The sequence below is a fragment of the Gavia stellata genome, chromosome 5 (assembly GCF_030936135.1).
Source record: "Gavia stellata isolate bGavSte3 chromosome 5, bGavSte3.hap2, whole genome shotgun sequence".
NCBI classification, from domain to species: domain Eukaryota; kingdom Metazoa; phylum Chordata; class Aves; order Gaviiformes; family Gaviidae; genus Gavia; species Gavia stellata.
In genome coordinates, this window is record NC_082598.1 from 2,956,806 (window position 1) to 2,984,547 (window position 27,742).

Here is a 27,742-nt window from a genome sequence, read left to right on the forward strand (position 1 = left end):
TCCACCCTCTTTTAGTTTAAAACCATTACCCCTTGTCCTGTCACTACAGACCCTACTAAAAAGTCTGTCCCCGCCTTTTTTATAAGCCCTCTTTAAGTACTGAAAGGCCGCAGTAAGGTCTCCCCGGAGCCTTCTCTTCTCCAGGCTGAACAACCCCAACTCTCTCAGCCTTTCCCCATAGCAGAGGTGTTCCAGCCCTCCGACCATTTTTGTGGCCTCCTCTGGACCCGCTCCAACAGGTCCATGTCTTGTACTGAGGACCCCAGAGCTGGACACAGTACTGCAGGTGGGGTCTCACCAGAGCGGAGAAGAGGGGCAGAATCCCCTCCCTCGATCTCCTGGCCACGCTGCTTTTGATGCAGCCCAGGGTACGGTTGGCTTTCTGGGCTGTGAGTGCACATTGCCGGCTCATGTCCAGTTTTTCATCCATCAATACCCCCAAGTCCTTTTCTGCAGGGCTGCTCTCAATCCACTCATCACCCAGCCTGTATCCATGTTTGGGATTGCCCCGAGTGAGAAAGCTCTTGCAAAGGCCATTAGCACAAAACAGCATCGTTAGCACGTAGGCCCTAACACAGGAAACTTCTTTGCAAGGAAGCCTGATCTCAGCTTCTTCAGCTGGAGAAGCATGTCTTCTTGAGCTCTCAGTTAAACAAAGCTGGGAGTACCAGGGAACAGAATTTCAGAAACAGCATTAAATTCACCCTAATGATTGGACTAATTAACAAGCAGTGGAGCCTGCCTCCGCTGGGAGGTTTCCTCAGCCCTGTGGTTATTCATTATGGTATTTGTGATTTTCCGTCTGAGATGGCCTCAGAATTAGGGGGTGGAGATATTATTTCCTAGACACAGCGTGGTTCCTGCTGTGCTTCAGAGGCAGTGGGGTGGGAACTGCATCAGACACTGTGACCTCCAACTACAATGTGAGTCATGACAGAAATTATTCTCCTCTGTCTCGAGAGGAGAGCTTCGCCCTGCACGAAAGAAAGCCAAGCTCATGGGGGCAATGAAGTAGGTTGTGAAAAGGGTGGGGAGGTACAAGAGGATGTTTTTGTGGGTTGGTGTTGAAAAACAACCTGTCCTTGGCTCTTCTTGAATGCCAGAAAGGGGAGATGCAAGTGCACTGCAAACAAAAGGGAAGCCCCAATTTGAAGGGACAGTATGTGCTGTGCAGTAGCTTCCCTTCAACTTAAGTTGCCTTTGGTCTTCTTAGGCCCTGTTACTGGGAGGTAAAGGAATCAGCTCTTTCCTCCTATGTGTTTCCTACCAGAGCTAGTAGAGATCAAGCGAAAGAGGGCAAAAACTGATTATGTCAACAAAACACACTCTCACATCAGCACAGAAGTGAGCATCGCAACAACCCTGTTCATTGACCAAGAAAAGGTCTGGCACAGAAAGCCACAACTTCAAGCTGAAGTTCAATCCCGTGCCTTCAAAGGGCTGATGGGCACCAAACTCCAGAAAATAACTGAACTTTAGTAAAATCAGTGAGAAAGCTCTGGATTTACCCAAGATCAGAATATGGTCACAAGGACTGGTTGCTCCAGCTTAGTTCAGATGGGGGATTTAAAACACAACCCAAAATGCAGCACAGCATTTACTGCCACGTTTCTTGGTTGTGTAAAGCAAAGATAAACTTGTGGGTTTCGCCCTAAGAATCACAGAATCACAGAATCATTAAGGTTGGAAAACACCTGTAAGATCATCCAGTCCAACCATCACCCCAACACCACCATACCCACTAAACCATGTCCCACAGTGCCACGTCCACACATTCCTTGAACATCTCCAGTGACGGTGACTCCACCACCTCCCTGGGCAGCCTCTTCCAATGCTTCACCACTCTTTCAGGAAAGAATTTTTTCCTAATATCCAGTCTAAACTTCCCCTTGTGCAACTTGAGGCTGTTTCCTCTTGTCCTGTCGCTTGTCACTTGGGAGAAGAGACCAACACCCACCTCACCACAACCCCCTTTCAGGTAGTTGTAGAGAGCGATGAGGTCTCCCCTCAGCCTTCTCTTCTCCAGACTGAACAACCCCAGCTCCCTCAGCCGCTCCTCATCAGACTTGTGCTCCAGACCCCTCACCAGCTTCGTCGCCCTTCTCTGGACACGCTCCAGCACCTCCATGTCCTTCTTGTAGTGAGGGGCCCAAAACAGAACACAGTATTCGAGGTGCGGCCTCACCAGCGCCGAGTACAGGGGCACGATCCCCTCCCTGCTCCTGCTGCCCACACTGTTTCTGATACAGGCCAGGATGGCATTGGCCTTCTTGGCCACCTGGGCACACTGCTGGCTCATATTCAGCCGGCTGTTGATCAACACCCTCAGGTCATCTTCTGCGGGGCAACTTTCCAGCCACTTGTCCCCAAGCCTGTAGCATTGCATGGGGAAAATGCTTTCAGCCCTGTGACCCACTGTAGCTGAGTGATCCTCGTATGGCTGAGCAATCGTATTTCATTCTCTCAAGGATAAGGCCTCACCCAAAGCTCACCAAAGTCTATGAGAAGACCTTGTGGAGGCCAGTAGCTCTTAGACCTGGCTGTGCTAGGACATCACCAGAGCACATGCTGAAAATGTTCACTGCTTTCTTTCATCCCTGCCAGACCAACACTTGCATTTATTTGCTTATCAGATTGATATTTGTGATTTCACAAATAAATAGAAAAGATAAGAAGGTCATAGTAAGAGCCTTAATATGGACAGAAAAGCAGTGGAGGGAAATGGAGTGTGGTTATTGTTTGCAGGAAGATTAATACACCATCAAACAGAAACGCTGTTGGATTTCTAAACCTTATATAACATTTTTTGTGGTCACTGCTTTCTGGGACACCACAAAAGAGCTTTTGTCATCAACACCTGAAGGGTTTCTAGCTGTATCTTCAAGCTTTTTTCAAGTAGGGACTGCAATGGCATATCCAAATATGCTTGACAAATTCTTGTTTATTCTCTTCTCTTTTTTTTAGGGATAAGTGGTTTCTTTTAATAACGCTTAATCAACCCAATGCACGATAACATTCATTCAGCATGAGAGAGGAATCAGGCACGTGGAGCTCGCAGCTGCACAGTTCAGGTTGGAAGTTCAGCTCCAGCTGTGTCCCCAATTCACTCCAGCACGGGGCAAGCGTGGTGGGGGGAGATGCCTGTGACATTCCGGCAACTTTCCCGTTTTTGCCTGCAACATCTACCCCGTGAACCCTCTCCGGGATGAGAGCCTTCGCTTCTTCAGTGCCTTCTCCAGTCCTGACATTTCAAACAGCCCCATTGAACTCAAGGGCAGAGTTAGCACAGGGCTATTCCCACCAGCACTTACTGACCACTGTCTCCTTATAAACGACAGTGTCTTCTCTAACATGCAATTGTGAAACTGGGGGTTCCATTCTCATTGGGAAATGGGGAAGCTCTTAAAATAAAATTAAGTAATGGTATTCAGTCAAAAATAAACACAGCTGAAATTGCTCGTTTTGGACTATGCTACAACGACTTAGCTGACGACTGCAGCTACTTCTCTTTTTCTCGGAGACAAATCTCTTGGCTATTGAGAACATGCAGAATTTTTGGCTGAATTCATAAAAAAAACCCCACATTTTGTGTTGTAACCTTGATTGACAATCAATTAATGGTGTTTGGGCACCCTTAATTTGCAAACTGCCGCAGACAGGAACTCATCCTTTGCTTCATGACCTTTTGCAGGTGACACCAGGAGAGGGTTATACCCTCCTGTGTAACAGACATCTGCAAATATTGTCAAGAGCATTTTCATTGCGACTTCCTCCCTTTGACCTTTTTTTTCCTATTGTAAGCAGCTTTGGAATTATATGCTTAAATCTAATCATGAAATTAGGAAAACAGTTACCCTAATTAAAAGTTGATGACAAATCTACATACAGCCTTATATGACCTTCTTTCATTTTGCCAGTGAAGGCTGGCACATTCGGTGCCACACTGACATATTCAGTCAGCAGCCTTGCTCCATGAGTGAACATCTATTTGGGTTAATATAACAAAAGCGAGTTGGTTTTACTCTTGGGAGAAGGTATGAGTTTACATAAAGAGCTGAAAGCCGGGTGTCTTCACTCACAGGCTTGTGTCACTTGACCAGACTGCTAACTGGGACAAATGTTGTCAAAATATAGTTTCACTAAAAGGTGATGAAAGGAAGAGTTTGGGAGCCACAAAAGTTTCTCTGTCATTCACTGTTTCTCCAAACCACATGGAGAGATTGTTTCTTTACTCCAAAGTCAGGGTGCGTGTCTCCTGCGCTCCTTGCCAGCCTTGTAGCTTTTGCTTCCCTCCTGCTGTTTTTTTCAAGGATGGCTATTCAGGTGCTTAAATAGATCTGCTTTGGCAAATCCACCTGCACAATCTTAGTCTTTCAGCACAAGTGTCACCCTGGCCTCTTGATAGCTTGATGAAGTTAGGTCTCAACGTTGACTTGGTTGTCCTGTCAAGGGACACGGGTTGATCCCACACTGGGGGGACATGGTGAGCTGCCCTTACAGACTTTCTGTTCTGCTTCCCAATTGCTTTTCCTCGGCTCTCACACCACTGGGCTCATACTGGTGGAGCAACCAACACCCTGTGCATCTGCTGCTGCAGTCCAGCTCAAGCAGACCACGAATTCAGGTGGCTCTCACTGGGACCTGCATGAGGGAAAAGCTATCAGGTCTGTTTTGATATGGTTCATTTGTTTTTGTTGTAGGCCACCCCGATTTCAGTTTGCATTTCCGCAGCAAAGTGCCCCGTGAAATAATTCCCAGCAGTGTGAAGACATTGACAAATGCCAGCACTGTGACAGAGCAGCGTCACTACAGCTGGAGATTTTCTGTGTGTTTTATGTGGTTCGTAGAGAATGCACAGTACAAAACTGAAAATACTTTTTAGGAAAACCTCTCTGCTGACAATTCACAAGAAAGAAATGTTTTATATGGTGCAGTGTACTCAGCACATCCCAGTTCTCGTGGTCCAAAGCAAGTCCAGCTTCTGTTCATCATGCTCCTCTCTCACTTCCAGCCTTGACCCCATCTTGCCACCACATCAGCCAAAGTGAAATGTCGTGCAGGTTATCCTGAGAGCCACACAACCGCACTATTCAAGAGCTGTAGGACTGCAATCTAGTGTATAACTAACTTTCAGAGATGCTGTAGCTCGAACTCTGTCTTTAAAAACGTATTTTACAGCTCAACATCCTCGTTTTCCAGGAACTCATGAATCAAAAAGATATATTGTTCTTGGTAACTAAATAATATCATTAAAGCCATTACGAATCCTACAAAAATTATTCCTGTCTACCTAATTTAATCATGTAACAATGACTATTATTAACTTGTCTTCTGCTGTTGCCATTTGAGATTATGGCCCTGGATGCATGGGGTAGCTATTATATGATTCAGTTATTGTAAATGTGCATTGCTCTTAAGCGCTCGAGTGCCTATCCTTCAGTTCGCTCCCTGAATTTATCCATTCCAGGGCAGTATGGTGAAACTGAAGAAGAAAATGAGGAGCTCAGGGAACAACAGAAAGATTAACTCCAGTTCCCGTCATATGGATTAGCGTCTCATGGCTGAGTTCTCACATCTAACTACAGAAGAGATCCCTCTATGATTGACAATAACATCACTCTGTGTGGCTTCTCAAGTGTCTATAAAAGGCTTGAACTCCTCAACATCATGGTCACCCCTATTTGTCTGTAAGGACTGTTATATTTTTGAAACGTACAACTTTCAGCCAATTTTGGCTCCATACCCTCAGGCTCTGTCACACAAGTCCTCAGTTGCAAAGGAGAGAAAGTGGGTCCCTGTCTCTTCTCATCCTCAGATTTTGATCACATGCTCCCAGGCTTCACCTCAAAAATGTGGCATATTAAGTAGACGTGGGACTGTCTGACCTCCCCCTCCACACACAGCTTAATGGAATAGGCCTCATTTCCTTAGGAAACTGGCTTTTAGGGAAAAAAAATCCTCTACTTGTTTCTCTCCTTCCTTGGTAATAAAAACCCAGTGTATTGTTTCCCTGATCACAGATTTGAGCTGAACCAAACAAATCCATTGGAGTCCCAAAAATAAAAAAGAATAATAAATATAAAGTCTGCCTTACTTTTGGGTTAAATCAGTGCGAGGACGATATCACCCTCAGTGGAATGTGTTGCAGGAAGGCAAAGACCCTGCAGAGAGCAGGGCTGGACTAGAGCTGGGGTTCACCTCTGTCTGTAAGGGTGACTGCCAAAGGTGCCAAACGTGCCTCTACCTAACTCTCATTTCTCTGCTGCAATGGCGTTTCTCCTCTGCAATACCGGAGCAAATAACGGCAGTTTCTAGGCATCTCCAGCAGGAGACAATAGTGTTTCTGGTGTCAAAAATGGAGAATAGGAGACATTATTAGCCTACTTCTCTAACAATGGGGTACACAGGAGCATGGCGTGTGAATGTACATGTTATTCCTACCTTGAGACTTTACATGTCCTCATTAAAGAGGCTCTTGAGTGAAAGATTCTCCATCTTTCACACTAAGAACATCTCCATGAAGTTATTGATGTTCCTATTGAAAATTGCAAGACGGATCCCAATTAATGCTTGTAAATGAGACCAGCCAGAGGAAATCCCTCTTGATGGGTGACCTGATCTCTGATTTGAGTCCAATCACACTGCTGCAAAATGCTGGCACCAGTTGTGATGTATGGTATAACCTAGCTGTCAGGGACAACGTGTTTGAGAGCTGAGGTAATTTCCATGCTGGGTGGAAACTATTTTCATAGTGGAATTCTTGCATTTCATTAATTACGAGTTATTGTGCACAGCAAATGGGTTGGAGGATATCCCCTCCCCGTTCCTGGGCGGTGTGGTAGAAATGGACGGTCAGGGCACCGTGTCTGTCAAGGCACAAGGCAGGGATCCATTCCTGCAGCAACTTGCCACCAAATGGAGTTACCTGCAGAAAAGAGAGGCTCAAACTGAACATCTCCCTCTAACCTCCCAGGCTCACTGCAGCAGCAGTACAGATGGGGACAATGGCCTCATCCTCCCCTTTCAGAGCTTTTTGCAAGTCCATAGGTACTACCGTATAAAAACCAACATGGAGTTTGCTCTCCAAGAAAAGTCATGCCATCTTCAGAGCAAAATTTGAATGATGGGCTTTAGGTAAGACCAACAGCTTCACACCGAGGATGGAGGATATAAAGAAATAGCAAATAACTTCCCTTCTAGTGACAGGCTCTGATGAGAGGAGAAACCCCTAATATCTGTAATTAAGCAGATCAAAGCGAAGAGACAGGATAAAATACAATTGTGGTAAAGCTCATAACTTTGCAACTTTAATGAAGTTGTTTTGATTATTTTTTCAGACCCAATATAAGGAGCAAGGGGTGAACATTTGCATCTGGTAACACGAGGGCTGCGTGACACAGCTCTAGGTCATATAATACAAAAGAATGAGATAGTGTGTCATTTACTGTCACTTGAGCAGGTGCTTGGGTGTATGGTTTTTTTTTCCCCTCCTCAAAAACTGGGATTAAAGCCTCTACCTGAGTTATAGAATCCGTAATGATACTGACCAGCTGATTTCTGATTTTCTTTATATGGTTCCTTGACAACTTCCATCTTAGTTATCAGGAGCCCGGTACTGCGAGACAAAGTATAAAGAAAAATGCACTGATACCAGGACAAGCAGCTATTCTGGAGAAGTATCAGGAGTGTGGGAAAAACCCTAGTTACAATCCGCAAAAACATACCTTGGGAATAATACTGAAAAAGCAGGGAAATGAGTAAGAACCAAAAGCAAACTTAGCCATATGGTCTAAGCTCTCCCTATCAGGTAGTCCCCAAAACATCTCACAGACACAAATCCCAATTCTTTTGGAGATCTTTCACATTACTTATCACTTACCTTGGCTTCTCAAAGCCTCTCTAGTCCCTAGGGGATGCCACTGGGAGGAACTTTTGGGGAAGAGCCCTTTCCTGCCCCTGTCTCCAAGTCAACCAACTTTCCCCATCAGGCTGCCCAACATCACCTGCGCAACCTCCAGCCCACCCAAGTGCCTTGTCCCACCCCAGCACCAGCTGCGTTTTCAAACCCCAGGAAGATTCTGGGAAGCAGCAGTTAAATGATCACCACTGCCGCACCAATAGACCACCAAACTGAACATCTCCAGCTCCTCCTCATTGACCCATCTCCCTGCCTGGAGAAGAAATACTGCCTGGCAGCCTACATACTTGAGTATTAACCTCCCCAGGCAGGTCAAGCCTGGGCTGTTGGACCCCTCGGCTTTAACCCAGCGCGCTGAGGAGCTTCCCCCACCACAAAGTGTAAATGAGTTTATAGGAAATAGCTGAGGGTAAAGGCTCGGGTGGGCGGGGAGGTTGTCTTCCTCCCCACCCTCATTAGAGGACCAGGTCTCCTTGCTGTTTACTCTCTTCTCTTCTCCAGTGGTGGAGAGGAGCTGCTTCTCCCAGGCTTGTGGTGGGGGTGATGAATGGGGTAACCCCTCTAGGGGCCAGCAGGAAGGGAGGAGAGGGAGGGGGCTGTGCCCTCCATCCCCTGAGCCCTGGGAAGATGAAAACTGAGTCAAAGGAGGTCCTGAATAATGAAAATGGGCTTTCTGTCCAGCAAGGTAAGCTGTGATTTTTGTGTTTTGCTGCTTTCTTGTCTTTTTGTGGCTGTCTGGAGTGAAGGGAGGCAATGTAGGTGATGCAGTAAATGGTTGGGCTTTCTGTGGAGCTAGTAAAGGGAAGCGGAAAGCTGTTGAAGGGCTTGGTCAAAAGGCATCTGGTTTCTGATGGTTTGATTTTTGGAGTTGTGTGCTTTTGTTTTTTGTAAATTTTTTATGTATTTGGGGTTTTTTAATCTTTTCTGGAGGAGTCCTGTCTGTCTGTTGTGCCCTTCCTGAGAAAAGCAATGCTCAGGGGTGATGACTGTAGAGACCTCAGTGTAAAGGGAGGAGGGTGAATGAGCAAAGCTGTGAGAAGATGAAACAATGAAAGGGACAGAGGTGAGAAATAAATTTTTTCCCCTTGAATACAAAGGCTGATGTAAAGATGTGTATTGCTTGAAAGGTCTTCAATATTAAGCTGCTATTAAAAAACCCACCCTGTTATGTGTCCCACAACTAACTTCTACTTTTAGCTAGTAAAAAGCTATTGGCAGAGAGTACACCCCAGCCTGGGTAGTAGGGAAGCCAAGGTGATGAAAGGTTCTGCCTCTTCTCCCTTAAGCAGTGGCATCTCTAACTGTGCTCTTCAGGAGAAAAGGCAGCTACTGCCAGTAGCTGCTGGGAAGAAATTTCCTTGCTGTTGTTCAAAAGAACAGCCAAGAAAGCTCCTTGTGCCTCCTGTGGTAGCATAAGCTTGTGGACAGGGCGATGTATGAGCTATTTGAGCTAATGCAGGAAGATTTTTCCTCCCCAGGAGAAGCTAAGCGTATGAGCAGGAGGCTAGGCAATGACGGTGCCTGGGGTTTTTACCTAATTCCTAATGAGAGCCTGGGCTGGAAGAGGATGCAATAAACTGAGTGTGAAAGGAGTTGTGAGCCCCATCTCACCAGGGATGAGGCCACAACCTATGTAATGCTGCATTGAGCGACCTGGCCTCAGCAGACGGTGTGAGAGATGAAGAAACTATGAGGATGGACCCCGTGCAATGATTATTCCTCCATCAGCTTATGAGAGCAGCCTTTGGGCTGCGCCTGTTACCTCGGGCTAAAGAGCCACCTTTAAATGAATGCTGGAGCTATGGTTGTTCCAGGAGTGATTTATCTTCCTTTACTCACTGTTTCTCCTGGGTAGGTCTTCATGGACCTGGTTGCTCCTGAAGGGAAGGAATGAGGGATGTGGGTAACCACCAGGTGGGAACTTGTAAGTAGGAGATACGAAGGGGATCGAATGTTTGGTCCCTTTTTCAATCAATGCATTAGGTCGGGGGTACAGGCAGCTGGGATGAGCTCAATGGAAACACATTCCTAGGCATGCAACTAGATGTCTGGAAAAATACCCCCCAGCCCCTGAGGCTGCTGATGATGTGGGGTGCTGTCCTATCTAAAAGGATGTGTTGTAGATGGTGGGCTGCTGTTTGGGAGAGGCTCAGGTGTGTTTTATCAAATAGCAGTTAATTCGGTTATCTGCTGCACCCACCTGCGTGTCACTCTTGCTCTGGAGTTCAGATATATTCTGCAAAGCAGCCATCCAATACTTGTTTCTGCTGCTTAGGACTTGATTCAAGGGTAACCTCTGTGAAAAGAGGCAATTTCCCTCCTTCCCTGGGGGACCTCGATCTGCCCCGTGTCCTCTGTTCTTGCTGGGGAGAGGCTACAAGGAGCAAACCCCCCTCCTCCTCCCAGGAGCTGAAAATCTCTCTGCATGACTCTGGGAGAAAATGTGAAACAGAACTTCCCCACAGTTTAATCTTCAAAGCAATAATCTAATTTGCTGAACAGCTGTGAGATATGGAACTGACCCAGAATATTAAATTGTCTCCCTGCCCTGCAGTGAATAGGAGCTGCAGTTCAGAAGCTGAAGGCCGCTGTTATCTCCTGTGATGGATGCTCCCTCCTGATAAAGGTCTCCTGTGATGCCATGTGCTGTCCCCACAGATCAACTTGGGGGGAGTGGGACTCACATGGGAGCCCCAAGGGAGACTCTGGGGGGCAGAGAAGACATTTTCCTTTCATAAGTCAATTGGCTGTGATGGACGAGCTCCCTTTAGGGGAGTGGTTGGGAATCTTCTAATTAAGTGTGCCCAGCTGGGCTCCCCTTCCTGGAAAAGCCTTGGTTCAAAGGGTGGCTTTCAACTCTGAACTTCACAGCTCTCTGGTATTTGTGAGTGACTTTAGCTGGAACTCTCCTCTACTGCAAGTTTATCTTTAAAAAAAGACCAGAATTGAAACTCGGACCTTAAAATATTCCTTGCCGCCTTGATGGGATAAGGCCTGTGCATCATCTGCTTTACCCACAAGTTCCACTCTCACGTCCTCGTTGCCCTCTGTCACCCACCCCCAAAAAGCCAAACCCCAAATCCTTCATTATTTAACCCACTGACCCATCTTCACTGTATTTGATGGGAGTAGATGGGTCAAAAGGCATTCAGGTTCCACCGTATCCAGTGATGACTTATTCCAATCACCTCTGTAATTATTATTTCTGGTAAAGTGGGAATCTTTAATCCCCAAGACCTGACAGCAAAGGGGGGAAAGTGGAGCTGGCTTCTTAGTTACTTTCTGGATTGCAAACCCAGGGAATGATTTCCCCTGGAAGAACCAAGGGTGGGTGCTGTAAACCTTCTTGTCTGCATGACCATGCAACTGGGCTTTCGACCCTTCATCCCAGTGAAGGACCCAAAATACAACTCCCTAGTCAGACACAGCCTTAGAGGATTCAGTAGCTACAGTCACCTGCCAAAAGCTTCTACTGCACATACAACTTGGCTAAAGCATTGCCTGGAGAGAGCTGCCCTTTGCCAAGGCCTTCTGCAGTCCCATAATTTACTAGTATTGATGTAGAACTGACTGTTCAAGTTTTGCTTTCCCAGCAGGGTCACAAGAAGGTGGAGTATAATGTAATTTTCCTAGCTGCATGCTTGTGGCAGGAATTGGGGTAAGGGATATGCTGATATCCTCAACCATACAATATATACGCTAACGTTGGAGTCTGAGGGATGGAATGAACGCCAGCTTAGCCAAAGGCTTTTCCTGGTCTGGGTAGGGGACAGAATTGTGTGATACAGAGGACAGGAAGGGCTCCTATCATGTGCAAACAGTGCCTGGGACTACTCTTATTTCCTTGTGTCTGCTTGACGTCTCTGGTGTTATCCCTTGGACTGATGCGCGGTGTCTTGACATCACCTTGGGGAAAACTGGGACAGGAGGCTTTGCCTTATGGGATAAGAGTGAGAAACACTTAATAGCCTCTGGTCTGGGGTATCGGTGGCCTGTCTGGGTAAAAATGGAGGATGGTGTTCTCCTGAGACCTCAGATAGATGGGTCTTGGGAAAAACAAGCCACATCCTACTGTTTATCATTAAGGGAAGTGAGTTCACAATCTTTTTTTTTTGTTTTTTATTTTTTTGAAGTGGGGTATTCCCAAGGAAGGAGCTATTCTTTCATGGAAGGAAGGTTGCTGTGTTATAGGTTGTTGCAACTGGCACCTGCTCACCTTCACCAATCTACTGAGCCGGGATGGAGGGACTCTGCATCGTGGCTCAGCAGCACCAGTGCTGCATGGGTTGCTCCTCGGCAAGGAAGCTGTGTGAGTGTGGGAGCCTCCAGCCACACACCTGGTGTGTAGACAAGATGATGTAGTGTTGTTGGGAATTGAATCTGATGCGTATATTCTATGGTAGAGCAGTTTGAAAGGTCTGCTGGAGCTTGGAGAGAGCCCTTTGCACATCTTCCCCTAACCTCTGGCAAGGGGCTGAGTCTTTCTCGTGTCTGGGGTTTTCTGATCTCTGTGTGGCTCTCTAAAATTTCTTTGCAGTTGGAACTGATGGATGTATGTTCCCAGAAGAAAAAATGACATCAGTCATTCCCATAAATGGAATTAAGGCCAAAGCCTCCAGATGTCACACATTGGGTTTTTATCTCCGTTTGACTATAGGAACTCTTCCTTACCAATTTGTAGCAAATGAATAGAACAAAATGCAGAAATCTGCACTGGTTTATAAAGAAATGAATGCGTTTTTAAAAGTGTAATGCATGTTGACATGGGTGTGTTGGGGCTTGTGGCTGTATCCATCTAGGCAAGGGGTATATTAATAACACATGGTAGCTAGAGTGGTGCCTGTAAGACTAATCTAAAATAGCCTATAGGTATTCCATCTTAAACATCTTTTCTCAGCATGTGCAGAACATAGTTGCTGATGGTAACTCTCCTCCTGCGGGTGGTACTTGTGCTGTTGTGCTCTTGCTCCTATGATGGCAATGTGATGTGTGTCTAAGCCTGTTAGCTGAAGGACTGGTCAGGACCCATGGCTCCTGCTGTGAGAACATCTTGATTGCTAGCTTCCTCATGCAAATCGAATCAAGCTCGTTGCTTAATTTAATTGAAACAAAGAGGGAGCTGATATGTGGCATCTGTCAGCAACCTCAGAAGGAGGTAGAGATGTGATTTCTGTGGTAGGCAAGCACATTGAAAGTATTTCCTAGAATGTCATATTTCATGGGAAATGCCTTTAATTGGGTTTGGATATTTCCACACTTCCCCGCCAGACTGGGAGTGCATTGCTCAGCTTGATGCCAGTAAGGAATATCTCCTTTGTCAAGTTAATAAAAATAAAATTAAAAATTATATGGCCAGGCCTTCCACGGTATCTTCTTAAAACACCAATTATAAATGTATTATTGTAATGAAAAAATCCCCATAGCTTGTAGCACAGGGCTACTGCATCCTTATTAAAAGGCTTTTTGAGGCGGAGAGGATCACAGAATCACTAAGGTTGGAAAAGACCTGTAAGATCATCAAGTTCAACCATCAACTAACACTACCATGCCCACTAAACCATGTCCCGCAATGCCTCGTCCACATGTTCCTTGAACACCTAGGGGATGAGGGGTGACTTTCCCACACAGAGTGTTGACTGAAATTGGAGGCAATGATATAAGGGGGGTGAAGGCTGTGAAACTTCATATCCTGGCTGGTGAAGTCCTGCTGGTGAATGCCAGTTGAGGTCCCAACGTTTGCCAGTTGAGGTCCCAACGTTTGCCAGTTGAGGTCCCAACGTCTGCAAGTTGAATAGGGTGCTGATCCAGTACTGAACTATATGATGGCTGGCTCTGGTTGCCTTCCTGGTTTTGTTGTAAGGCAGAAGGAAAACTGAGGCTTTAGCTTCCCTCAAAAGTCTTTGAAAAGCCTCAAGTAAATGGGTAGCTCTGTCACAGCAAGAGAAATGCTGCTTGTGTGCCTAAGCAACTTGTTCTTAAATGGATGGCTGAGACTTGAGAGCTGAATGACCTGCAGCTCTTGCAGTTGGCGAACGTGTTGTTGGATGTGGTGTATCTCCCCTGCCAGCCTGAACTCGTGCAAGCTGTGATGTGTACCGACTTCCCCGAGTCATCACATATGAGCGGAAATTGAACTTGCATGAACCTGCTTTGAACTAAGAAGCTGGTGTAATGACACGGGCGAATGCATAACTGGATGTGGATTCTTCATAAAACTGTTTCAAGCGTTGCTTCCCTAATGCTTGTGTGCTTGATGGCTCCTGATGTGGGGCTGGGGATGCTGGTCCTCTGCTGAGGATGGTAGAGAAAATATGTGCAAAAAATGCCCATCTTGTTTGCCCAGCACAAAGCCGTGAGTTGCAGGGCACTGCTGGTAGCACAACTCAGCCTCTAAATAGTGCAGGGGGGAGAGGCTGCTGTGGTCAGGGCTTGGGAAAGCTGCAAAGGGGCAGATCTGCAAGGAGCTGCCTTGCTGCTTCTCGGTTCACTTGCAGCTCCTTTTTTTTCCCCTCCATGCACTCATTTTGTAATATTCATATATCACTGTGATAATGGCACAGGCTTTTTCCATGCTGATTTAAATTATCAAAAGGATAACGGCAGGTAACTACACTTGAGTAGCAGAGTAGTGAGAAGCCCCGACTGGGGGCTTGTCTTAATTTTTCCAGGAGAGTGTTGTAGCTTTAAAGTCAGACTGCCCAGTGTTTAAGATCACTTGCGTGCTAGAACAATGCATGAAGTCATCTTTGTTTTCACTGAAATCCAGGCTGGGTTGTTGGGAGCTCCTGTTTCTCCTCTTATCCGTGTAAATGTTTTATGAAGTGAGTATAAAGTCAATAAACACTTCCTGTTTAACGTCTGCCTTGCTGCCTTATGAAAGATGCTTTATGAAAACATCAGATCTCTCACCCGGCACATGGCATATCTGTGGTTCCCTGCTAAGCATGATACCAAAACTCATCTAGTAGGAAAAAATAAAAATCCCAACTTAAAGAGAAAATAAACTTGTTTCTTCCTCTTAATGATGCTGCACAGATTACGCATAACACAGCTTATTGAAATTGCTCTGAAATTGGATTTTGGAGCCAGCTGAGCTTCAAATCCTGATGGGAGGGCTCATGGGGAAAACTGGTCTGCACCTAGTGTGAAAAATGAGCACCCAGCCTGTTTCTTTCTTGCTGATTTTCAGCGTGGCAAATGAAATTTGAATAATTGCTATGTAAACTGAGAGCAGTTGTTCAATCTGAGAGGGCTGAAAAATATGTGCTTTTCAGCTTGCTTTGCTCTGTTGCTGATGTTGATTCACATTGATTGTGGCTGGAATCTTAATACTGTGGAATACGGCAAGTATTTATTTTATAGAGTAAGAGGTAGGCAGGTTCCTGTTCTGCGTGACTTTGCGAAGTCGCGGTTGCCATAGCCAAATCGGGCACAGGCTCATGGTTCGCAACTGTCTGGTACTGGCAATAGCTTCACGCTGCCAACATCTGTCTGCAGTTGGCCAATGCAGTCCATAGGACAAAGGTGGGTGCAAATATAAATGGCTGATGCGATGCAGCTCCCAACCTTGTCTTTGTTCTTCCTCGTATGTGAGCTGTTGGCAGGTGTGTCTAGCAGGTATTGGGCTTTGAGTTTGCTCTTCTTGGCTCTTTAGATTGGAGGGGGGGAGGAATATATACACACACACACTTATTCTTTTCTTGTTCCCAGATGTCTATGGTGCTTTCTTTCCTTTAGTTGAGGGGAATGGCTCCTGTGGGAGATGCTATTTAAATTCTTGCTCTGCTCCGTCAGGTGAAATGTCACGTAAAGAGTGCAGCTAACACAACCTGTGAAGCAAGGAAGATGACTTGGTGAAAGAAAACACTGATATTTTTCTTAATGGTTGTACGTATATCTGTATCATATCTTAAGATGATGGTGATTTATTGTCAAACTGTCTGATCCTCTGGAAGAAGTTTCCTGACAACAGTAGTGCAGCAGCTAACTTGCTGCTGAGGGCTACCTCCTCAGCCTTCGCCAGGATGAAAAGACCAGCTCGTCCCTAGTTCAGTGTATCGGACCAGCGTGGGGTTGAAGGAAGTATCTGTAAGTTTCTAGAGACCTTTTGCTTTTCTTCCTTTCTTTTTTCTGAAAAGAAGCTTAGCTGCAATGGCAAATAGCGCATCTGGCACATGCTCTTGGGTGGAAGTGCTAAAATCTGAATTGGTTTAGCACAATAAATGGAATGAAGAAGTTACTTTTCGTTATCGGGGGACTTGTTGCTGATCCCCTCAGTTCCGCGAGCCCTCACGTAGGTGGCACCTTGAGCTGTGCGTCCCCTGAATGTATACAGTGAAAGGACCCACTGTGCTAAACAGTGTCCGGTGGAAGCAAGCTGGGAGACGGGCACTCTGCCCACCTGTACTTGGTGAAGCTGCTCCATTCCATGCAGCCTCAGTTCTGATTTCCAGGACTGCTGCAATGTGGGCTGCCTCTGCTCGGCGATTTTTTTTAACTTGATTTGCATCGTCACATAAGGTTAAAAAGGACTCCAGCTTTACAGCTGCCTGTAGCCCAGATACTAGTCATGACTCTAGTGACTTGACTTTTAAAGTTTATTCTTCCTCCAGATTCTTTTTCTTTCTCCATCTGAAGCTTGAAAACTGCAGCTGAATCTCCTGTGCTCTTACAGCCTGGACTGCCGAAGCAGTTTTGCTTGAAAAGTTTAGTTAAGGCGAAACCTAGTTCTCCCAGCCTCTTTGATATTTTTTTTTCCAACTGCTCCTCTAGCAGACAACTGCCTTGGACATGCCTTTTCTCTTGCAGGAGAGCTCCTGCTGTTCAGTTAATCATTGCTCTGATGAGACCTTACAGGTAATGACCTCTGTGTTTTGCCCCGTGTAGGAGAGACTGAGTCAAGCTGGATTTAACAAGTGGCCCCCAGCATAATGCTGTTTTATTCCTCTAAAGGACCTTTGTGCCATTATAGTTAAAACTAAGGGACAGACTTAAGATAACGCCTTCCACTCTGAATGTGCTGTATCTTACAAAAGTGAGCAAGCTGTGAATGTTTTGGTTGGTTTTATTCTTATTACCTCAAAAGTGAGAAGAGGGCTAGAAGTGGGTGTAGAAGCTTAATGGCTTGTCAAACATTGGAAGAGGCTGCCAAGGGGGGTGGTGGAGTCACCATCCCTGGAGGTGTTCAAGGAACATGTGGACGTGGCACTGCGGGACATGGTTTAGTGGGCATGGTGGTGTTGGGTTGATGGTTGGACTTGATGATCTTACAGGTCTTTTCCAACCTTAGTGATTCTGTGAATAGACAAGGCAGCAAAGCTCTTGGAGATGGAGCTGTCAGGATGATGTTACTGTGTGTGCATGACTGCTTGCCAGTTTATGCAAATCTGAACTTGCATTGGGCTGGGCGCGCTTGGTTCAGTGGATATCTGCTCAATAGCCTCTCAAATCATTTGAGGATGGCTCCCTATCTCTGAAGCACACATGAGGAAGGCTGGAGATAGGAGGTGCTGACAGCATCCCATCCCTTGCCAGGGTAGTTATGTGCAGCCATGGTGAGTCTGAAAAGATAAATCTGATACCCATTTGGATGTGGTGAGGTCACATTGACAACAGAGACGCTGTGTTTCACAACTCCTATCTCATCAACTCCCAGTCTGAAGGAAGCGGGATGTGTGATAGCTGGAGCCTGAAGTGGACTTGCTTGCTTTTGAACAGCCCTCGGTCTCTGTGCAGATACAATCTGCTGTTGCTTTTTGAAATGGCTTGTCTGACAGTGGAAAAATGTCTTGGTCCCTTTCCCACCTGGAGGAGGGACTAAGCTGATGTGCTCAATGCTTCATCTGGCTGGGGAGCCTGTCTCCCCCGACGTCTTTAGGTGATAAGATCTGGTAGGTAGGCTCCAGAAACCCTAGAGCAAGTCCTAGCTAGCTGCTCTTGCTGGCATTCAGTTTGCAAGCTGCAGTGCTATAAACTAATGCCCAAGGGACCAGTCGAGTGTGGCTCCAGGACGGAAAACAAGCCACAGTCTAGCCTTGGTTAACACTTTTCTGTTTCATGTCTGTGTTCAAAGCAGCCTGCAATTGGACTGCTGGTGGTGATCTTTGATCTGAAGCTGTGACACTGCCAGCGTGACTGTACTCATCTCCAGAGGCCAGCTCTTCTCTTGCCTCAGAAGGTTGCTGAAATATCAACTGAATTTTTCTGGGGTTTTGGGAGGGGGCTGCTGTTACCTTGTCACCGCTGCTGAGCTCGGTGGCTGCGGGCCCTTCTGCTGGTAGGAGCTCTGTGAAATACAGGTCATAAAAAGACAGTTGAAAGGAAAATACTAACGTGGGTGTAGCTCTTTCTTTGAAAGACCTGTCTGTTTTTCATTAAAATAGAGCCCCAAAACACTAAATCTCTCTCACTTGTTAAAAGCCTTGAGGTGAGACAGAGGACGCTTGGTGGAAAAAAGTATGGGCGTGATGGCAGCAGGGAAGTAAATGTTTTGCTATATGCCTTGGGTAAGCACAATATGGCAATGGAAGTTATTTGCTTCTCAATCCTCTTCAGGAAGCCACTGCTGTGTAGCCAGTCTGTTTGCATGGTCTACCTTGGCTTGAGGTGCTTGAGTGGGCAAGTGCCACTATTTCAGATCCATGTTTCCTTGCTGAGTGGTGCTCGCCTATTCCCAAAAATTCTTAGCCTAAGCAGAGTCCCAGGCCATGGAAGGTGACAAGACAAAAAAGAGTCCACGCACTTCTCTAATGTCAGTATTGCTTGTCAGAGACTTGCATCTTGTAGTGTGTATTGTAAACAGAGACTGCATCCCGGCGTGCAAAAAATCCAACAAACAACCCCATGTTTTCTATAAATGGTCGGGTTTTTTTCTTTCCTCTCGCTCTCCAGGAGGATTGTGTATTGTCTCTCTCTGATCGCTATCTCCTGGCAGGCAAGTCAGGGTTTCCTTTGATTTGACTGCATTTAGAAACTATAATTCTGCAAGGAAAGCTTGTGATCTGCAGCTGTCAGAAATGCCACTTGCTCCAAATCTGAGTGCTCCGAAGCAGAGAAGCTGGTGTGGGAAGGTCTGTGTGCGTGGCTGTGGCTGTTTGTAGTCCTCCTAAGAGAAAGGTTAGGAGGACATGAATAAAACCAAACAGAGGGTGTTTGGCAGGGCTTTGATGGAAACTATACATATTCCCTTTCAGCCACGTAGCACAACTGCTTTCTCTGTGGGACCAGCTATTGCTGTAAGGCTGGGGGTGGGATGTTAATGTGAGCTGTGGGAGAAGAAATGTGAAGCTTGTGAACTGCTGAGGGCAGTTCCTGCTGATCCAGGCTGACAAAGCTAATGGTGGTGCTGTGCTATGGGTCTCTTCATCCCCCTCTCTGGGTGTGCTGACGTCAGGTCCCTCCTGCGACACGGTACTGGGGCTGTGAGTTGGCAGCTACTGACCCGCTGTTGTTCCTGGTGGGATCTAAACCCTCTGAGTTGTGCTGTGCCATGCATCTCCATAGCTAAGACTGTCCAGAGGACAGCCAGCATGTGCAGGCAACGTGGCGTTCGTGCTTTGTGGGTTGGGAGAGCTGTTATGAAGGCTGGAAGGAGGTTCTGCACTCAAGCAATCCTCTGCTCCAGCAATGTTTCACCTGATGACCTCTCTGGTGCTGAGACTCAGCTGTGCTGTTTGAATGGTCTTAGAGGAGCAAGTATAAGCAATGCTTTCTTATTCCAGTCTTGCCTCAAGAGCCACCCACCTCAGAACAGCCCACACCAAGGGAGCAAGAGTGTGAGATCTTTTGCCTTGGCCACCTTGCAACTGAAAGACAAAATCCCAACAGCACCCCTCTAGCCCTGTTCTGCATGAAAGTACCTGTCTTGAGGTCAGTCCAGGTAAATTTTCAGGCCTCTTTTTAAGTTTCCTTCAGGGAAAAGAACTGTTGTTTGGTCTCATTCTGTGACATGACTCACCGGTGCTTTCAGCAGCGACGATGGCAGAAATAGGCAGCATGTCTTACAATGTGATTATTCTTAATTTGTGCAGGATAGAGAAGTCTGGAGTGGAATTGTACTTTACCTGTGTGGCTGCTGTCCTGAAAGGAAAGTGCCTTTAATTTCTTGAGCAAAAAGACTGACAGTCTTACATTAGTAAGAATTTAAATTGGAATTGTAGGATAAATGAGGTTGGAAGGGAGGTCTGGAGGACTCCAGTCCAATTCCTTGCTCCAAGATCAGTGGCTTTGAAAGCTAGGTCAGGTTTCCAAGAGCTCTGTCCAGTCAAGCTGTGAGTATTTTCAAGGATGGGAGACTCTCCCACCTCCTCGAGATCCTGATCCAGTGCTTGCACGCCGTCATTAAAGAAGAAATAAAAAAACCCCACAACATTGGGTTGGCATTTCCATTTTTACAGCTAGCATTTGTTACTGTGCACCTCTGAAATCTGCCTTTTCTATTGCCTTATGCTAGGTAGCTGTATGAAGCAACGAGAGGCCTCCTTAGCCATTTCTCCAAGCTGAACAGATCCATTTCTCCCACTCTTTTCATAGACTGTAATCTCCAGTCCCTGGCTGTTCTAGTATTTCTCTGCTGGTTTCACTGCAATTTGCCTTTTGTGCTGGAGAGCCCAGGACTAGAGGCAGCACCCTTGATGTGGCCTCACCAGCGTTGAACAGAGGTGAGGAATGGCTCTAGAAGGACTTCCATAGCCATGATGCCTGGCAGGCAGTGCCGTGGCTGAAGATGCAAGGAGGAAGTCCGGTTTCCTGAGGTCAGAAATAGCATGTTGTCAAACAGAGGTTGCTTGAGGCGTTGTCAAGTAGCAAATCTGAATTTGGCTCTGTGTTGACTTCTAATGACTGTTAGAGCTGCTTGTGTTAAGACAGTGGTTAAAAGCCTCGCAGCACTGTACAAGGGGAGTGTAGCTTTACTGGTCAGTTAACTTTTCAAAAGTTCCTCCTGCTTTAATAAGGCAGAACACAAAATAGCATAAGGTCAGACAAGTAAGAGCTCAAATCTTACTATGAATCTACAAGGGAATGGCAGTGATGCTACTTTGCCTTGACCTAGAGAATAAAGACCATGGGCTCTTGGTTGTCTGAAAGTGTGCCTCTACCGTGACCTGGTTCACATGTGTCTGTGTCAAAAGGAGATGTCCTGTGGAGATTCCCCTCATCCGTGATGAGCAAACCCACAGCTTTAGCTGGTCCTCTGGATCTTGCTAGATCGAGAAAGTGGTTGATGGCATCCCCCAAGATATTTCAAGAATAACAATAGCCACCACGCAGCTCTGGTATAAGTACATTTTTTTCAATAGTTTTAAATATTGGCATTTGCCCAAATAACTTGCTTCCTCCTCTGTTCCTTTAGGAGAGATGACGCACTTGCTTGTGAGGGAGGTGAACTGATGCTCAGGCTCATTCTTGTCTTGCATTAAGGTGATAAACAAAAGGTTTAAGTCTACAGCAAACAGGCTGTAGCTTGGTATCAGCTCTCAGATTAGTCATAATCGAAAGGCGTAAAACTTTATGCACCAGCTGCTGCTTTAGCACTAAACAATTGGCTTCTCCAAGCAATTAGCCTGTTGACTTTTGAGTTGATGGCTTTCACCTGCACAAACAGTGAGACCAGTGGACTCCTCGGGTGATTTCCTGGATTCCTTTGTATGTGGCCAGGCTTGTTAATTTGGCAACTCTGCCTTGGCCCTGCCTTGTTTCCTAATCTGGTGGTGACTTTGGCATGACAGACACTTCTTTCAAGTACAAGTGTCTGTGTCTGACATCTCATTAGGATTTCAACAGTGTTATGCAAATGTTTGTTATTGTCCCAATGAGATATCTGAACCCGTGTCTATTAAAGTTTGCCTGTGCTTAGTTTTTGTTAGGAAGTCAGACTAGTGTACCGCTTGCTCCAGGTCCAGTTCTGCTCTGACGGGAGCAGTTCAGGCGTTGATATATTTGCCCACGTTCAGTGGTGGTTCAAAATGGGTCTGTCTGGGATGGCTGGTTTATTGCATGCAGAGGAACATGCCTTAGATCACAACAGTTGGACAAGGCTCTATGTCTGCTGAAGCTGTCCTCAGCAGTGTTTTGGGTTTGGTTTTTTGCAACTAGATAGCTAAGGCATCTTGCTAAACCAGCAGCCAAAGGTAAAATATGTCAGTGCTGTGGTTTTCCTCTTTTCTAGCATACTGAGTTTCTCCCCGTGTTTGTCCATAACACTGCTATAGTCCAAAACTTTCTTTTGCTGTCCCTCACTGATGGGTTCAGCTGCAGCTTTCCTCTGCTCCTGGGAATGGGGCAGAGCACTGCAGCTGGTCCCTGGGGCAGGAGTGGTGGGAGATACCAGTTGTCCCCCTCGCCCTGTGTCTGGGTCTGCTGGTGTTGATGACTATATCTATTTGCAGTAAGGTCTTGGATTGGAATCTGACATCTGAATAGTCAGAGTCTCCATGCATCTACACAAACCTGCTTGTACATCAGTATCTCTGTATGTCTGCTTGTGCAAAATGATCCTTGGACTAATCCTAGAGGCTGTTGGCTTATTAATCTTTGGATTCTTGTGTTCTTGCAGTTATAGCTTCCCTTCAAATTAGCCATTCTTCTCTTGAAAAGCAGGAATGTATCTCCTATGAATAAGAGGTTTTGCCTGTTCAGGCCCCATCAGCCCATTGGCATTTCTCCCCCTGCCCCAAGATAAGGGAATTAAGGAGTGAGTTTGTAATAACAAAACAGCGCAGTGATGTGTTGCGCAGCAGAGATGAAATGGCTGCTTTGTGTGCTGGAGGCTTGTAGCTGACAGCTTGCTCAGCCTGGGGATGCCTTTTATTTTTATTTTGGTTCGAAATAAATGTCAAAGTCTTAACAAGCTGTTGTTGTGACTGAATGAGATACTTCGTCCTCAGAAATGTTCCCCTGGACTTTTGTGTGCCATGAGCTGCCACAGTCCTCAAAGAATCGAACTTGATTGAGCCCCCAGCACTGTCTGCATCCAGATCTTGTCACTCCGAGATCTATTGTAGACTCTGTGCTGGGTATTTGAAGTAGGCTAATAATTATTTAGGAGGTCCTCTCAGCTGCCTTCCCCCTAAAGGAAGCTAGGTTTTATGTAATGGTAACATGTGTGTCCTTCCTCTAACAACCAACTACAGCCAAACTTGACCGGTGATCTCAAAGCCTTTTACAAGACTAAAAGGAAAGGGGCACACGAGGGAAATAACTAACTAGCACCCCTGCCAAAGGAGTTTCCTTCCACTATAGTGGATGTTGAGGAATCCACCTGTGATCTTGAATCCAGGGATAAAACTAAGTCACTGACTTTTGTTCTACTTTTCAAGGAAACACTTTTTTTTATCCGGTGCTAGTCTCAAATACTAGAGTCCTGTCCAACTTGGATTATGTAGCTGTTCTTAAGGAGCCCCCCCGCCCCGAGTTCCTTGATGCAGGGGAGGAGTTGGAGCCGTTGAGTGTTGGAGCCCTTTGAGTGTTTGGAGCACTGCCACTCATTAGATAATGCTTGCTGGAGGGAGCACGGTTGTATTAAACTTTTACTCTGACAAACTGCTTAATTCTGTACGGTTGAAACTTTTTCCCTCGGCTGGCATATTTCATGATGAATGATGGTGCATGACAGCATAGCAAAACTGGCTGGCAGCATAGCACAGCTGAGATGAGATGGGCAGCAAGCTATGCTAGGAGTGGGTGCGATCCCCCCTGTCAACTTGTTGACTCCGCTCTTGGAGCATGTGTACAAAGCAGTTGTGCAGTTGGGTTTAAGGATACTGGCTTGCAGAAAAACAAGCTATTTGGAAGAGGGATATTTTGGTGGACACACAGCCGTGTTCATGTTGCTTCATGAAAACAGGATATATGCAGGTTATTTAAGACCTGAGAGCGGATGGATGAGCCCGAGAGACTCCTCAGGTTTGAAAGGGCTGGCTGTGAAGTCTCCTGAAGGAAAGCCTTTGTGTGCACACAGGTACATGTAAAACCAGAAACAGCATGTGGCTGAGCTGAGACTTGAACCTTCCCCATATTGGTGTCCCCAATTCTCAACTTGTTAGGGCAGTATCAGTTTGAGTAAGGAAAAGTGGATGTAGGTGAGGTTTTTCTCAAGACCGAGACACCCATCTTAGCATCCTAGTTATAGGAAGTTAAGCAGTGCACTCTTAAGGAACAAGAAAGCAAAGGAAGAGCTCTGCAGCTGTCTATCCTGCAAGGCAGTGTGCCTTTAAGAGTTTACTGCACAAGTACAAAGTGATAGTGTAGTTTAGCACATCTATTCATAAACTTCTGCAGTTCAAACTTGGTTACTGAGACTATGCTAAAACAAAACACGGGTGATAGAAGGTTTCGGGATCTCCTGAGGAAACACCTTGTGGAAAAAGTCTGTGGAGTGAGAGCTGTATCCCAATGACTCTCAATGGTTGGAAAGCCAAGAGACCATCTTAACCAGATGCAACATACTCTCTAGCCTGATATCATCAGGTTCAGAGGGTGTCCTTTCTACCTTTCTGCTAGTCTTGCTATTACCGTCAAATTTACAAGGCAGGTTTTTAACAGGGATTTGCTGTGCCCAGCAGCTATAAGGACGATCTTGCAGAACAAGTCAAAGTTGTTTGACATATTTGGGTCTGAGTTGAGACCGCTAACGAGCACTTGGCTTGGCAGAGATTGGGAGAATGACTGTTCAACCTCCCCTCTACTAAAAGCACAGCTGTTCAAAACACAGTAGGATTATAGAATTGCTAATGAGGATTCTGCCTAGGTTGGGGATCCAAAAAAACTCATTTATGAAAGCAATCCCATTGTAAACAAGTTTTTTAGTCTCAGTAAATAGACACTAAGTGCTGTGAACTTGCAAATGGTGAAACTAAACTGCAGGGGCTAACGTTTAGGGGTAGACTCCTGTTCTAGACAGGCTTCATTACCTTTCTGCAAGCCATTAATTCAATAAAGCAGTGTAACAGATCCATTTCTGCCTCATTTTCAGATGCTATCATATGCTTTTATTGTACCCTGAATAAGGTATGAAAAATTTTGTGTGGATGGAAACCTGGCAAGGGCTAGAAAAACAAGATAAAAGCATATGAAATTGACCTTCTTAAGAGTGTGGGCTGATGGAGGGGGAAGGAAGAGCTGCTGGGGTCAGAAGGGAGGTTAAGTCTGCATCATGCGCGCCTCTAGCTGCTTACACTTCTAACACAAGCCTCAAAACACTTGACAAAATTCTTCCTCTTCAGCTCAAAGGTGAGACTGAATAAACTGAGGAAACCCAGTCTCTACAGAAAGAGGTGGTGTTACTCTTGGTCATGGGTAGATTTTTCTGCTTTAAAGAGCTGGTGTGTCTTTCATTAGAAGCAGGTATATTTGGCTTTCACCAACAAAGGGTGAAATTCTCAAATACTGCAATTAGCCTTTGCAGTTGCATTAGCAGAGTTTCATTTTAAGCATGAAATGTCATAGTTAGGCGTTACCAGACTTTGTTTGAAGCTTCTTTGAAGGAAGATGAGATTGGAGTTCTGACTCTTCATACAGTCTCTACCACACAAGTAGTAACAGACTGCTTTGAGACTTGTGTATATGTCATTGATGTTGATATAAGCTTGGGATTGGAGATGCATCCTTCATCTGAATGCTCTAGATATCAGACGGCTGGGCATTGAACCAGGTAGTTGTATTTATAACCTTTATACCCTGCGTTGCTAGTGTACAACTGATCTTGGTACTGTGTAGACTCCCTCACTAGAGCTGGAAGTCTCTGGAGCAGTCTGTATCTATGGTGGTAGAATCATCTGTCATTGACTTCATGCAGGAAGATGTGACCATAGCTCACGCTTTCCTATCTCTGTTCCAAAACATGAAGGCAAACTGAATAATAATCAGATATAAGGTTACACAAATATTGAATAAGACTTAGCAAACACTACTGTTTTGGATCTATTTCTCTTGAGCATAACACCCAACACTCAACTTTGCACCAAATTGTTAAAAATGCCCGGGCCACAAATGTGATGCTCTAAAGCACAGAATAATGGAACTATACTGTATGTTTTATGGTTCAATAATTAAAGACTGACTTACACTCTTTGACTCACAAAATAAGAAAAACTTGCAGAAGTTAATACCTGCCTGCTACTGTGAAAGTGTTCCTGGTGTCACTGTTGTCCATCAGCAGGTTTGAGTTTCCAGAGCTGCTGGGCAGACTCTGCTCCTTAAAACAACAGCCTCCAACAGAAAAGGACTTTTCCAGTTGAGCAGCACTAGAGACACAAAATATACTTTGGCCAACTGAGCTCTCCTGAAGAGGAGAACAGGTGAAATGAGGATCCCCCCCATTATACAGAAAAGTGTGTTCTATAGCAGAGCCCATAGAAGATTTCTTGACATGTCTGTCTTGTCATTGTCACTTGTTACAACTCTTTGGTCTTCCCAAGCTGCTACTCTGGCCTATTGGCTTCAAACCTGGGTTTTGAATCTCCTTTAATCACCAGTTCTCTTGGTGTATATCTGCTGCTGCATATTTTCTTTTCTTTTTTACTGGCTCCTATTCCTCATTACCTCCTGCTTGCCCCATACCTGCTTCCAATTTTGCTCAGCAAAGCCAAAGCCCTCGAGTGTTAAATTCTAAAGTCCAAGGGTTGTTGAGCATATGCAATTTAGTTGCTTTTTCTCCTCCCCTCAAAAGGCTTATAATTTGCATTTTCAGTGATGACAAAAATTAAATTTGACACAAAAAGCTATTCCCTGCTCATTAAAGTCCCAGTTCTAAATCATGGGTCCAAGGCTTTTAAAAAAAAAAGTCACCAGAAATTGAACAAAACAATGTGTTTATTCCCATGCTGCTTTCTGAGAAGCAGTTGAATTCATATGTTCCAAAACAACTCTGCCCGAGGCAGACTGGGCTAGCATGCAAACTCCTATCTTGAACAGCCAGGGCTTGGTGAACTTATAAGCAACTGAAAGCAGTACTGGGAAGGGTTAGGCAGCCTTAATAATATTGTCCAAAGATGCAGTCTTGGAAGGAAGATTATCTCTTTAAAAAGTCTCCTTAAAAAAAAAAAATCAAGTCCTGCTGAATTCCCCTAAGAACATGAAGGACTTAATTCAGACTTGCCACACTCTTGCGCAGACCTCCACAGACCCCACATCATTCCTGTTTAAATAGCCCAGTATTCTTGAATCTACCACAATAGCACAAAAGACAAATGGAAGCGATTGTGTGCTTGCGAGTCTATTTTCTCTAATGGATGCATTTCAGGGGTCATGGGCCATGTGGCCCTCCCTTAGATATACAATCAGACCCTGAAAGAACATTGTCTGCTGGAGAACTTCCTCTGACACACCACCCTGCTGAAACAGCATGACAACAGCCGTGTTTAATTTTTCAAAGAGCTGCGTTCAGCCAGCTTTGTAATTAGGACAATGAGGAATACGTATCTCTAAAGCAGCGTGTCTTTTAATAGTTGATTTATTTTTAAGAATGGGTGTGATTCAACAACTTTTTAAAAACTTCATCTCCTACTGTCTGTATCTTAAGGAATAAGCCTGGTCTTGATCTAGTGATTCTTAAATGGAAGGCTGGAGTTGGCTGCCTTTGGTGTTTTGAATGTTTTTTTTATCAATGTTATACCCGTGTCTGGGGTCTCGAGACTTGCTCCTTGGCCTCTCTGTTACCGGCAGTCTCGCAGTGTGTTTGTCTGACCTATTCAAGCGAGTGCTTTGCAATGGAGATGTTTCCTGTGAGAGGTTAGTGGCGTTTCTCTAGTCCAACATTGGTGCGTGAGCTCTGCGATAGCCAGCACGAATGCCCGTGTGTTAAACAGCTCTGGTGCAAAGGGACTG

The 27,742-nt window shown here is 45.5% G+C and overlaps 1 protein-coding gene across 1 annotated transcript in view; it reads left to right on the forward strand.

Moving 5' to 3' along the window:
* Positions 1-8,461: 8,461 nt before the first annotated feature.
* SLC4A11 (solute carrier family 4 member 11) overlaps positions 8,462-27,742 on the forward strand; it is a 141,941-nt gene continuing 122,660 nt past the window's right edge. Inside the window, exon 1 of the mRNA XM_059817689.1 lies at positions 8,462-8,603. Coding sequence (XP_059673672.1) covers positions 8,462-8,603 — 142 coding nt within the window. The remainder of the gene's footprint in view (positions 8,604-27,742) is intronic.